At 36.7% G+C, this 13,444-nt stretch overlaps 2 protein-coding genes across 2 annotated transcripts in view; one reads left to right on the forward strand and one right to left on the reverse strand.

Annotated features, from left to right (window-relative positions):
* Positions 1-13,444, reverse strand: part of LOC105229836 (uncharacterized) — a 60,957-nt gene that overhangs the window by 20,499 nt on the left and 27,014 nt on the right. The gene's annotated exons all lie outside the window — the stretch shown is intronic.
* LOC105229835 (trichoplein keratin filament-binding protein) lies at positions 11,738-13,427 on the forward strand. Its single transcript, XM_011210302.4, has one exon. The coding sequence runs from the start codon at positions 11,877-11,879 to the stop codon at positions 13,425-13,427; it is 1,551 nt and encodes a 516-aa protein (XP_011208604.2). The 5' UTR covers positions 11,738-11,876.

Raw genomic sequence — 13,444 nt, forward strand, 5'->3', positions numbered from 1 at the left:
ATCAGAAAAATGGTTTAACAATGCATACTTTTAGTAAACTGGGTACGTGTCCCCACTTACTTCGGCTATCAAAGTTCCAAACCAATTGACAATCGTGCTTTATATCAAGTATACTTTTTGCTTACTCTTAGTAACCAATTATTCGACTAAATTGAAGAAAAATTAAAAATTTTCTATAATTTTCATTTTTTGGTTTCGCATGATGGAAGAAAGCGAGTATTTAAATAAAGATGACTGTACAGGTATCTCTTCATCGAAAATTTCGAGGAAATGAAACGATTTATAAAACTTAGTACTTCATAATCCTTTTAGCAGTTAGATGAAACAAGTAATAAAGGGCTAAGTTCCAGTATGACTGAACATTTCCTACTCCTGTAGAGAACAAATTTCAGGTATATGAGGCGTGTAACTTATATGAGACCTAGGCCTAGTTTTTACTTGATTTCATGTATTCTCAGCACAAAAATGCGCTGTTATTAAAAAACTACGTTCTCTCAATTTTACTAAGATAACTCACATATTGGCCGATATATGAGATGACTTTATACCTGGAAGACCGAAAATCTTTATATTAGTTATATGGAGGGTTAGTGAATCATTAACCCGACTCAACCCTTTTTTCATACACAGAGTTACTACTATCAGGAAAGTATTATTTCGGAATTTCAATTGTATATTCCATACATTGACCGATATTTTCGATCAAAATTGAAATAATGCTACTGAGGTCCACATGTTCGGTTCCTAGGGACTTGCAGAGTTATGATTGGATTTAAAGAATTTTTATTCATAAGAATCACAGAATTGTATGTGTATTTAGTTATTGACTTATCGCGCTTTGAGTAGTTTTAAACAGTACCGTTATATGGGTAGTGAGCAGTGTTATAATCCGATTTCAACCATTTTCACATTGTTAGTAGGAGTTCGTATAGTTTCCCCTGTACCAAATTACAGTTCCATATCTTAATTTATTGTTTAGTGATGCCACTTTATAGTTTTTCGGTTAATGACGTTTTGTGGGCGTGGCACTGGTCTGATTAAGTCCATATACAAACACGTAACAAACAGTAATAGTATAAAAACTCATTATGAACCTTAACTGATTGATTGATACACCAGTGAATTTTTGATTGATTAAATTGATTGATTTATCAGTGAACTCTTTATTTAGTGAAGTATCAATCTACGCTTCGGAGTAGAAATTACGAAATGGCTGATTTTCGAATAAGAATAATAAAATTTTGATCATTTTCCAAAAAAAAAAGTTTTTTTTTTAATTTTTAAAGTGCTCTTTAATAGCATTCTTAGTTAATTTTTTCAACTTATTCTATAAAACTTTATTCTATAAATAAAATATTCTTATTAAGAATTATTAAGAAGAAATAAAAATAAAAGAAATAAATATTACTTACCGTGCTCTCCAACCGAATGTTTAAGGCTATATTATGGTTTCACTATGTTAAAATTATTTTTATTCTATATTTCCAGTTTATTACATTTAAAATGCGTCAAAATATTTCGCACTTCCGTTTAAAGGCACACAAAGTACTTTCAACTGCTTTCAAAAATATTGTAAGTTTGCTATCGAGGAATAACTATCTCACAAAATACATTGCAAAGTTTTGTTCAATGTCACACAGTCAGCTATTTAACTGCGCAAAGATCACTCTCACAAAAAGGCACACGCACTTATTTACTTTACTCGCACACTGCAGCTCACCGAGGTGATGGCAACGAACTAACACGTTGTAAGGTCGACGTAGAACTAAAGGCTTCAAGCAGGGAAAAGTGTTGTTATAAAAATTAGAAAACTTCTTTCACCAGACCAGCTGCCCAAGTTGCTACCTATGCAGTCATGTCTCATGTCTCCACATGTACATATGTGTGTGTTTGCAGAAGAAATCTGAGAAAAGCCATCAGCAACTATTTTCAGTACTTCCTCTGTGCCAAGCAAGTACGAATACCTATACAAACACATGTGTTGCTGCCAAGATGTTGCACTTTAAAGAGCATACAAATCTCTCAACCTTTAATGGTCGCTTACTTTGTTACCGTGTTGCTTTTGTCGTCTGCTTGCGTTGTGGAGCAAGATGATGCCTTCATTGTTTTGTGTTTAGCAGACAATGAGTAGCTACAATGTCATCATCATCATGATGATGAGGCAAAATGCAAAAGCAACATTATTATAAGTAGTAATATACATATTTATATGAGTATTATCGTCAATGAACTTTGAATGAGTTCTAAATTAACATGATTTGGAAGATTTCGAATATTTTTTCAAAGAAATAATAGAAATTTAAACTGATTCTTCATAACATTTCTTATATAATTTTTGTTGACCTTGCATAGAACCTGTTCTAGATTTTTTTTGGTTGATTGATTAAGTGGCAGTAGCACTTTCATCTGAATATTTTCCTACGCATGCATATTATTATAATAAATGAATAGAGCCCTTTTTTGTGACAAAATTTTTTGATTCGTTTACAAAAAAATAGTGAAATTCTCATACTTAAATCTGTTATGTATAAATATTTGTAAATAAGTACGAAAAAAATATTGTGATCAAACAAATTTGAATACCTTTGACAATGCCCAATGCAGGCAACTGTTGAATGATGTATACAAAATCACATCACCTAACAGTCAGCTGCATAAAAAAATGTTAAAGATATACTATAAACATTTTTGGTTTAGCATTGAAATAGTCTGCACTAAAGAACTGTTATCTCCAACATAGCGTTAAAACTGGAAGTAATATACATTTCTCTTGACATTGATGAAGTCTTCATACAAGGGCATGCTGTAGAACAAATGCACAGCTACACATGTATATGTATCTACATATGTATATGTTAGAGTACACCTTCAACGTCATTTGATCTACACTGTTCTGTTAAAGCGGCATACCGCTGTATACTTTACAGAGCACGTTTTTTAAACAACTATTTAAGTTCTTCAACAATGTGCACCGCTCTTGGAAATTCCTTCATATTATAAACTTACAACAGTTCCACTAAAGCAACTGCGTTTGACCTGCTGCACATTTCTTCAGCACACCTGTGCGTGAGCACTGCTTACTAGCGAGCACCTACTACTGTTAAGATCGTACAATGACCGGCTGCCTCGACACTGGAGCGTATGCTCTCTTCTTATAACATTTCATGTAAATCTCTGGTATGTAGACTGAACATGTTCATTACTCTTGGGTCTTGATAAAATATGCGTTTTGTTGTTGCTATTTTTCATCTTTAATCCCTATAATTCATTTCACTTTACATCACAACATAATAAATCTTAATGCCGCAAAATATCACTTCACTCCTTTTACTTCATATCACAACACATCTTATAAAATCATGAGCGTCCAAATAACATAATGACATCTTCATGTCTTATCGAAGTTCACATCTCATCTTATAGTTCAAGATAATAACATCACTTTAGTTTACATCACATTCAAATCATATATTCAAATCATGTGACAATCAGAAGCAACTTAGGTATGAAAATGTCATACATTTTACAAGCATATCACACGTGATCAAAATATTAAAATAATAATCATGTGATACTGTGATAACTATAAACTTATTATACACTTCAAAAACAATAACATCACAAAAAATGGTATCACATCAACTAGAGTGTCAGAGTTTATATCACATCATAAGAGATCATATCAACCAAAATTCCATCATATCAGTTAATATCGCTGCCTATCATACAAGATCGTGTCAATCAAAAATCACATGATCATATCACATCACAAGAGGACATATCCACATCATTACATCATAACAGTTAATTTCGCTTCCGTTGCATGCGAGATTGCAATTAGCCAAAAAATTATCACGTCATATTGAAAAAAATTATCACATGATATCGTATGTATCATAGTCTCAACGAATCATAACATAACATCACAAGATAATATCGCTCGAATGTGTTATAAGCATTCCATACAAGATCACTCCAAAAGAAAAATAATCACATCAATCCCTATCAACTAGAAAACCATCACATAAATTAAAATCGCTATCAAATCAAATGAAATCAAATAAAAATACATGATAAAATATCAACTATCACCTCAGAAGCAGACAAAGCTTCAAGTACATTCACATCATATCAAGTGATATGACGAACTACATCACAAGAGGTCATATCATTCAGAGTCACATTACATATGGTACGTCACTACATTTTAAATCATATCACGTGATATAATATAAAGCAAATCACATATAATCACATGGTATCATATAAACTCGTCATATAAGTAAACATCATTTCAAACAAAATCATATCATATCATATCAAAAGTAACACAATAAATATGTCAAATCATACAATTACAAGCACACAGTACTATATCATATCAAACAGAGAAAGATGAAATCACATCATTTACTCAAATCACTATCATATCAACTATAGTATCACATTACGAAGACCAGATATCGGGTGACTATAACATGGAGTTTATTCGTATCTTCTTAATTGGCGTAGACACCGCTTACAACAACCGCGCGGCAGTCGTTTCCTCTTTTCGCTACGTGGCGCCAATTGGATATTCCGAACGAAGCCAGGTCCTTCTCCACTTGGTCCTGTCAACGGAGTGGAGGTCTTCCTCTTTCTCTGCTTCCCCCGGCGGGTACCCCGGCGAATATTTTCAGAGCTGGAGTGTTTTCGTCCATCCGGACAACATGACCTAGCCAGCGTAGCCGCTGTCTTTTAATTCGCTGAACTATGTCAATGTCGTTGTATATCTCGCACAGCTCATCGTTCCATCGAATGCGATCTTTATTCGTATCACATATTTTAATATCACGTTCACTGAAAACATATCACATCGATTACAATCACTATAAATGAGATCATATCACAGAATACATCTTATCATATCAAATCGTCATTACATGTGATATCACACCACAAATAGAATGAGTTGATATGCCATTTATCAAGCAACTCTTCTTTCTTATTGTGATTTTGCCGCAGTTAACAGCATAATGAAGCAGATCATGTGATGGAAGGGCTCACTACACTAAATTAATATATCACATCATAAGCAACATTGTTTGACATCAACTTATGACAATTTTTATGTTTTTTTTACCTCATATACTGAAGTAAATATGCAATCAATCGTCGCACTTTACAAAGCATAATATTAGCATAAATATATTTTTAATATTTAAATATCGAGAGCTAGTAAATTCGACAGTGATTTTATTCTTATAAAAAATCAGTTGATTAATTATTTATCAGAACTTTTATCACTCGTACCTAAAAACTATTTAAATGCCTATGAAATTTCATTAACATTGGCTGTATTACTGTCGACAGAGAATGTTAACGTAACAGTTTGTCTGTAATGTATGCACTGTTGTATATTTTATAGCATATGTTAAGGCGCAGTCATAAAAATTTGCATTGAAATAGATCTTAACTTTGATTATTTTGAATATATAAAGTCCAAATTTTCTATGCGTTTAACTGTCAAAGTATGTGTGATAAAATAATAGTTCTAGTGAAGAAATATTCATTATTTTCTAATATATGCTCTTAGTAATCTGTAATTCGCTTTGTGTAAATGCGATCGGGTTACGCTATATGCCATGTGAAAGATAAGATTTCGTACCAGAAAAACTTCACACTAGTTTTGTGATCACTTCAGTTATTATTATTTAACCGCATCCATGATGGACATCAGTAAAGAGCAAAACGCCATATTTAACAGCACGCCAGGTGTCTGAAAATGTAAATATATACTTGAATTAAATTTTATAGCGTGTTTATATTTTATTTTAATAGCATAATTTTCAGTGGAGCTTTTGACCCCACGAACACAAGGTTACATATTATACTTTACGTAACTTAGACGATCATTTTCTTCTTTAAAGCTTGCGAGTTAAAAAAAATCGTAATAAATATCAACTTTTGAACCTTTTGTTTTTACTGCAGTAAAAGGTTCATTGTTAAACCACTGCAAATTATATTCCACTTCTAATTTTTAATATCCTTGCGCAACCGTTTTTTGAATAATAGAAATATAAATGTTTGAACACATCGCCTGAGAAAATATATACTCAGCACCAAATAAAAGTAAAACGAAAGCATAAAACTTAACAACAACACTCACAAAAGTAACAACAAATAAAGACACACACTCCGCCAACTAAGACGGCCTTTTTCTGGCCCCACTCTCTGCGAGGCTGCAATAAGCAATAAAATTTACACCTCACATAAATCCTCTGGCGAAAGAAAATTGATCCTAAATAACAGCACACAACAAAAGACTACAAGCGCACAACAACAACAATACAATAGCCATAGAAATTAAGTGTTGTTGCACTTAACGAAAGATATTGTGGCGATACTCGCGCATTTACATGTGCCTTATGATACTTTTAACTTGTACTTGCAACGAAATGTTTTACACATGTAAGCCGTCAAGTATGAGTATGCATGTGTGTGTGTGTGTGTGTGCAAATGTTGCGATATAAATATTTATGCTTAGGCAAGCAGCTTGAGCGCCCAAAATGACCCAATTTCCATGGGCAACAACGCTTAACTGTACTTAGTTGTCCATTCGCAATTTAATGCCGCCACTAACGCCCTCAAGTGCATGGATATTCATTAACTTCAATGTCACCGTTACACAGTCTAAAATCACCGAACGCATTCGCATGAAGGCTGAATTTATTTAATGGCGCTTAGAAAGGAGTCAATGGGTTCAACAAAAGCACTCACAATTAAATTTATTTGAACGATTTTGAATAAAAGCCTAATCTCTTCGCCGAATTTGTAGGCTAACTGGAGTATTTGTTTGTTGTGTTGGTAATTAATTGATATAGGGAAATTGGAAATATGCTGGAATATTTTGATGATGTAAATAAGAGTCTGTAAAGAAACGTGAATCTAAATTTTTAAGCCATCTCATATCAAAAGTTGATTTTTTTTTTTAACTTAGAAACTACCTAGGAGGAGGATGGAGTCATGTCTACCCAACCGTTCGATCATATTCTACAAAGAAGCTGATACATTCTCCTTATCAGTTCATCGCCGCCGTATTTGAAAAGCTCGGCAGGCAATCCATCGGCCCCCGCCGCTTTGTTGTTCTTCAGACGGGTAATTGCTATTCGCACCACTTCATGGCCGGGAAATGGAACGTCCATCGTCAACGATTGAGGAGTGTGAGGAGTGCCAGTGTGTTAGAAAATTGTTCGGTTGTCTGTTGTGATTGCTGCTTCTCGACGTCGAACCTTCCTAGTATTTGTTGACGTGCGTTTTTTGCTCGGAGTCAGGTACGTATCTTAACTGCAACAAGATAGTACTGCGAGTTAATGTTAAGACATCAGGGCGTACGCATGCCTAAAACACTGGAGACGTATCTTCTGTCTGTCACAATATGATCGATCTGGTTATTGGCTTTTTGATCCGGGGAAAGCCAGGTAACTTGATGAATTTTCCTATTTTGGCATCTACATAGCTCTACAGATAGCCATATTTCGGCCGATCAGCCTCAAACCATTTGGGAATTTTTCATCATAGATACTGAATTTACCGACCGCTGGCCAAAGATACTTTCTTTGCCCACCCTGGGGTTAAAGTAGCCAAGCACGGTTTTGACATCGTGGCATCTTTCATAGAACGCCAGGACACGACTACGGATTCTCTCCCCACCACGAATCTCACACTGAATTTGCGCTTTTGTATATGGCCGTTGTAGTTAATCCCACAAGGACCTACTTGCCTTAGTCCTTGTCTAGTCCAACGCTTAGACGGCAGTGATTGGCAGCGGCACCTTTCCAATTAAGGGACCGAAGTCTCTCATCCGATGGTGCTTTCTATCTTTCATTCTTTTTACGTTGTCAACAACGCACAACTTTGGGGAGAATGATTTGCTTTCTCACTTTAGCTTGCCTTCACATGGTTTTTTGGCGACCCAGAGGATACTTGGTCTAAGATTGGAAGTCTTGAGCTGCTTTAGCCATGTAAAATAGTCGTTTTTGACCACTTCCAAGTGAATTGTAATCAGATAACTTTCCTCACTTGCGAGAACTTCTACACATGACTCCATCCTTCAAATGGTTACCTTAGTATATTTTATACAAAAAAAAAATTAAAAGCATTTTGACTTAATTTTTATATATTTTTTTACTTCTTTAATATAATATATTATGAACTTTTCTGGGCTTACATGGAGTTGCCATAAGTAAAAAGTTTTACTACCAATATTATAAGAAATACTTAAAACGAACAGCGAAAATTAGTAATATTTCAAATTAAAATATTTTTTACAATTTTCTTTGTAGTATACAGGCTCCTATAACAACAACGCCAACAACTTTACCTTCTGCTTTACTCACACAAGATATCTAAATTTATATATGTATGTAAATAATTGTAGTCAAGCCAACTGCTGCCTGAATTTGCATGCTTAAAGCTGCTCTTATGTATGTACATGCCTGCCTATGCTCCAACAAAATCGCCATAACACACATACATATGTACGCTTCTCGTATTTCGTAACAATTTTGCAGTGACATTTCTCGCGCTCCGCACAACAACCGTTGCATTACATTAATTTATTTAAATTAGCCATTGACTGGAGCGGCATTTGTTATGGCCGTAAATGCCGTTACACTTACGGGAGTGGGTGGCTGAGGTGGACGCAGAGGTTGAGCGCACATGAACTTGTTGCACACATGGCATATATGCGGCACGTTCGTACAAATGTACGTGTGGGTGTGTGTCGCCGCTTCATTCATGGCTGCTGAACTGGCAACCTACGCGTGGCAACCCTATTGTGAGTATACGCCGCTGGTATATGCCATATGTGACTTCGAGTATAAACGTATTTGTGTGTGTGTGTACATGTGTGTAATAGAATAAGCGCAATTTCACAGCGCGATTTCCATTTGCAATCGTGTTTAGATCTGCGCAAATATTCCATGGCGCAGCACTCGGTCATGGCTAAAGGACAAATAAAGGTGACCAATAAATGTGCCGAAGGTTGCCTTGAGGGCGTTAATGTTTCAGTTCTTTATTGCTTTTGTGTAGTGCAATGATGTAGGTTTTCTTAGAAGGGCATTGTAACAGTTCTTGTATTTTTGTTGTTGCGTTGGCCGAATCCATTTCCATTTGCTTTCGCACTTTTTCTCTCTGATTTCTATTAAACTGTAATTTTTTTCGCGTGTAACCATTGACATTTGACAACTTATTGCTGACATAGTCACCTTCTTCACCTGCAACGGTATAATATAACAATGTTTTATTTTTTGTATTTCATTAATGCTTATGTGTGTGTTGTAATATATATTTTCACCCAACTAAGAAAATTTGTCGATGGTTTTTAATTTAGAGGAGGTTTTAAGGGGCTATAGATTTAGATTTTACTAAATGTATGTGTGAATGTTTTTCAGTGTTGTTGATAACTTCTAAGTGTCTTTGATTCGATAAATGATAAATGTTGGTAAATAGATTGAATGTTGAAAAATACACAGCAACTAGTAATCTATTCTTGCCTCTCCTCCCAACAGAACACATCATTTAACCTGGTTGAATCAAAAAGGCTTAGTTAAAACTCTTTGAATGTGTTCTCTCATTTCACTCTTTCTCTATCTTTATTTGCTCGTTAGCCTGATTCCTTCGTTTGCCTGTCAACGCAGTTAAGCATTTTCGTGCAATCCAGCGCCATTGTTGAGTTGTTTTCACGGCCAGATTGCCTGAAGTGTCGCTTGGCTATTACTGAGAATGAAACTACGTTTCTCATGGTGGTTTCTCTATAGAATATTCTCTGCATATCTGCTAATGGTTTAGATCGCTGCTTGAAAACTCTCACCACCCCAGCCTAAGTTCTTTCTGTTGTTTTCGAGTTATCTATATACCATTGCATGGTGCTTCTATGAAGGTATTCTTCGAGATTGGAGTCCTACCTTTTGCTTTTACTGCCAATGGAGGTTTTATACCCCTTTTTTCAAAGTACTTACATATGTATGTATATCCTCTTAGAAATGTCATCGAAAGGCTGCCTTCGGTATGTCTCTCAAACACTTTATTTTTGTGCGCCTTTTTTCGTATTCTAATCAGGCCTTGATCACATCTGGACTAAAATAGACTTCTTTGTTGTAATTCCCACAGCAATATGTAGCGGAGTGATGTCAAGGATCATCTCTAGAACAGTCACGTGCATATGGCACCATACGTATGCAAGCCTCTGTATTTTCGTCAGCTCTTTTTCAACGATTATAAGTGAGTTTCTTAAGACTCAAGATGCACCTTCGTATGTAAGCTAAGGTATAATGGTGTACATCCAGCGTAATATGGCTAGTTCTATTAGTTAAGCGTTTGCACACCAACTGCGCCTTAATGACTTTCACAGTTGTGAAGTCCAAGTGCTTCTTTCACCTAGGTTTTGAATTTAGTACCAAACACCAGACCTAGAGTCATTATCTTATCAACTCTAGGCACTTTTATTCATTGAGCGTTAAGGCTTTCAGTTATAGTATATTAAAAAAAAAAACACAAATTATAGCTTGACCAAAAGGCTCCTTTTCTAATCGCAACAGCTCATTTCGCTAGTAGCACTGATGATAACATTATTTTACTGAAAAAAGAGTTTTGAAAAAACAATCAAAAAGAAAAGCTGGTATAAAAACTGAGATCTATTCGGGATTGGTGCACTACACATGTATTATATAAAGTAACGACAGCTAAAACCATTTACCTTGAATAAATTGCTTGGGTGTTTTCAAGGAAGAGCTGTCGCTTTACTGAAATCTTGAAGCATTTAATAGCGAAAATCGTATTTAGTCTTTCCGGTCGAAATGTTTGGCATACCCGAAGGTGTCAAGTGGGCTTCTGCTCAACTACCAGGTACGTAGATCCTCTAGTGAACAGCTAACCGGCAATATAGGCTCTCCATGGCGTCAATATAAAGTCTCACTACGTTAGGTTAAGATGCTCAGTAAAGCGGTTAATATCATCTTGTTATTTAGCGATAGAAGGAAACGTAAAGCCGGATGAGTTGGCTCGATCGCCTTTCATTTAAAAAAAATTTATTGTGTAAATTTAGAAAAGAGGATAGTAGTGAATCATAAGTTCCGAGCTTTCATTCATTTCATTAACCAGTCTAAAATTTAAAGTTTAATATATGAGGAAGACGAGATTTGTAGCTGTAGCTACATTTTCATAGTGCTGAGAGACAGAAACTTTCATATAGAAAATTACTCTTTTGTTTACATTTAGTCAAGTCCACAACCTTTACTTACACTTTTGTATACATTTTATGAGCTTATTGCCCTTTTTTTTATATTCTTGGAGGTCTATAATCACTTTGTTTTCGTATTGAGGTCAATGAACCCTTTGCTTACATATTGAGGTCAATGACGATGTAGTTAACATTTTTCCAAGTCCGTAGCTGTAGCTTTTTCTTTAGCCAAGTCCACAACCTTTGTTTGTATTTTGGGGTCTATGATCACATTGTTAACATTTTGTGGTGTTTAGGTGGCGAACTAGAACATAGATGGCCTCAACTACCAGAATTGAGCAGCTTCAGTGGCAACATGCCTTCGTACTTATACGTTAGATGACGTATAAATTACATAACTGCATATCTATACTTAGGTTCCATCATTATACACTTTACTTCTTTCAAAATATTTTTCATTGGAATTTGATACTTCAATATATAATATTTGTCACTTCTGAAAAGAAAAAGTAAATATTTTTTCATATTCAATTCACACATTCCTAGAAATAGGCAAATTTTACATAATTTTCCTAAGCTTTTTAACACAACATAAGTAACTAACTAAAATCTAATCAAGTATTAGCGCAAGCACACCACCACACAAAACCCAAAAATGTTTACACAAAAGGAGTTAGCTAAGTTTTTCTTTATGAAGCGCACAGATCGCAAAAGTATATACACGCAGATTAGTGAGCTTGTGAAGACGGCGCAGGAAGTGGCCGAGCAAGAGCTGAATCAGAGGCGCGAGCGGCTGCGCACTATGCTCGAGCAGGAAGACAAAATCTACGAGGAAGAGTTCGCCAACAAAGTCAAGTCGCGCATAGACGAGGATATACAGCATCGCAAAGACGCTTTGTTCAATATAAAGGAGGAACGCAAGCGGTTAGAGAAAGAATTCTTAGAGCGCAAGACCATACAGCAACAATTCGAGAGTTGCTATGAAATACGCGAGGCGTTGCGGCGCAAAGAAACTCTACAAACCAAAGAGGTGCAGTTAGAGCAAATTGTCGAAAAAGAACGCGCACAACTGCGGGAACGACAATTAGACGATTATTGGTGTAAAGTGCGTGATGCGCGCACGCAGCGCTATGATGAACGGCAGGCATTCGAGACTAAGAAAAAATGTGACATCAAGCGCAGCATGCGTTGCGTTTTAGAGCAGCAAATGGAAATGCACAAACGAGACGAGGAGCGTCAGCGCGAACACAAACGCGCAGAAGCAATGGAGCTCAATAAAGTAATGGAAGAAATACGTTTGGAAAATTTCGATCGCCTGCGTTTGGGTCTGCCGAAAAAGACGCTTGCATATCGCGAAGAGCTGCTAGGCATGATTGCCGAAAATAAGGCGAAACGTGATGCTGAAGAGTGTGAGCGCATAGAAGAGCATCGTCAATTGATGCGCGATGTGGCGCGCGAGCAGCAGGAGTACAGCGCCGCTGTGCTGCAACGTAAACGCGCTGTCTACAACGCGACAATGGAGTATCTGGATTATGCGCGACGTATGCGCAAATTGGAGGAGGACACACAGAATATGCGTGACGCGCGTATCGACGATTTGCGACATGTGGATATCTGTACGAAGAGTAATATACAGAGAGAGCTACAACGCAAGGCGGAAATAGCAGCGCTTTGTTATGCCGAGCTACGGCGGCAAATATGTGAAGAATATGAACGACGCCTACGTGACATACAAGAACTGCGCGAACCAAAAATAATCGAAAATCGGTTTGCGCGCCCCGAGAAGACACGCGCCGATATAATGGCCGAGCGGCGCAAGATGCGCGCTGGCTTGGATGAACAGCTGATTGAAAATGCGCGCGTACACGCTGAGGAGGAGGCCAAGTACAATGCGGATCTTAAGTTAGCTATAAATGATCCTGAATTTTGTACCGAACTCGCCGAGAAATATTTGAGCGCGGGCATTGACTATTTGCCGCCACATGCTAATTGGCTGATTTATGCTTGTCCACAGAAGCAATTCGTCGCAAAGCGAAACGCGCCAGCTGCCGCTGGTGAACGCGAAGAAGACACGAATACCGCTTGCTTAAGGCCATGCGGTTGTGCGGCGCGCACGGGTTTGGAGTGCACACACCACAATTGGTCGGCGCATAAGCGTGGCGCGAACGCTGATGCGAAGCGGCGTTTGGAGCTCGAGTCTTGTTGAGCGCGAAACATTTTCGT

This window comes from Bactrocera dorsalis, chromosome 2, assembly GCF_023373825.1.
Source record: "Bactrocera dorsalis isolate Fly_Bdor chromosome 2, ASM2337382v1, whole genome shotgun sequence".
Taxonomy (NCBI): Eukaryota; Metazoa; Arthropoda; class Insecta; order Diptera; family Tephritidae; genus Bactrocera; species Bactrocera dorsalis.

Bases quoted from the DNA above. Each gene is read 5' to 3' on its own strand.
- LOC105229835 (XM_011210302.4), top strand. From the start codon at position 11,877: ATGTTTACACAAAAGGAGTTAGCTAAGTTTTTCTTTATGAAGCGCACA.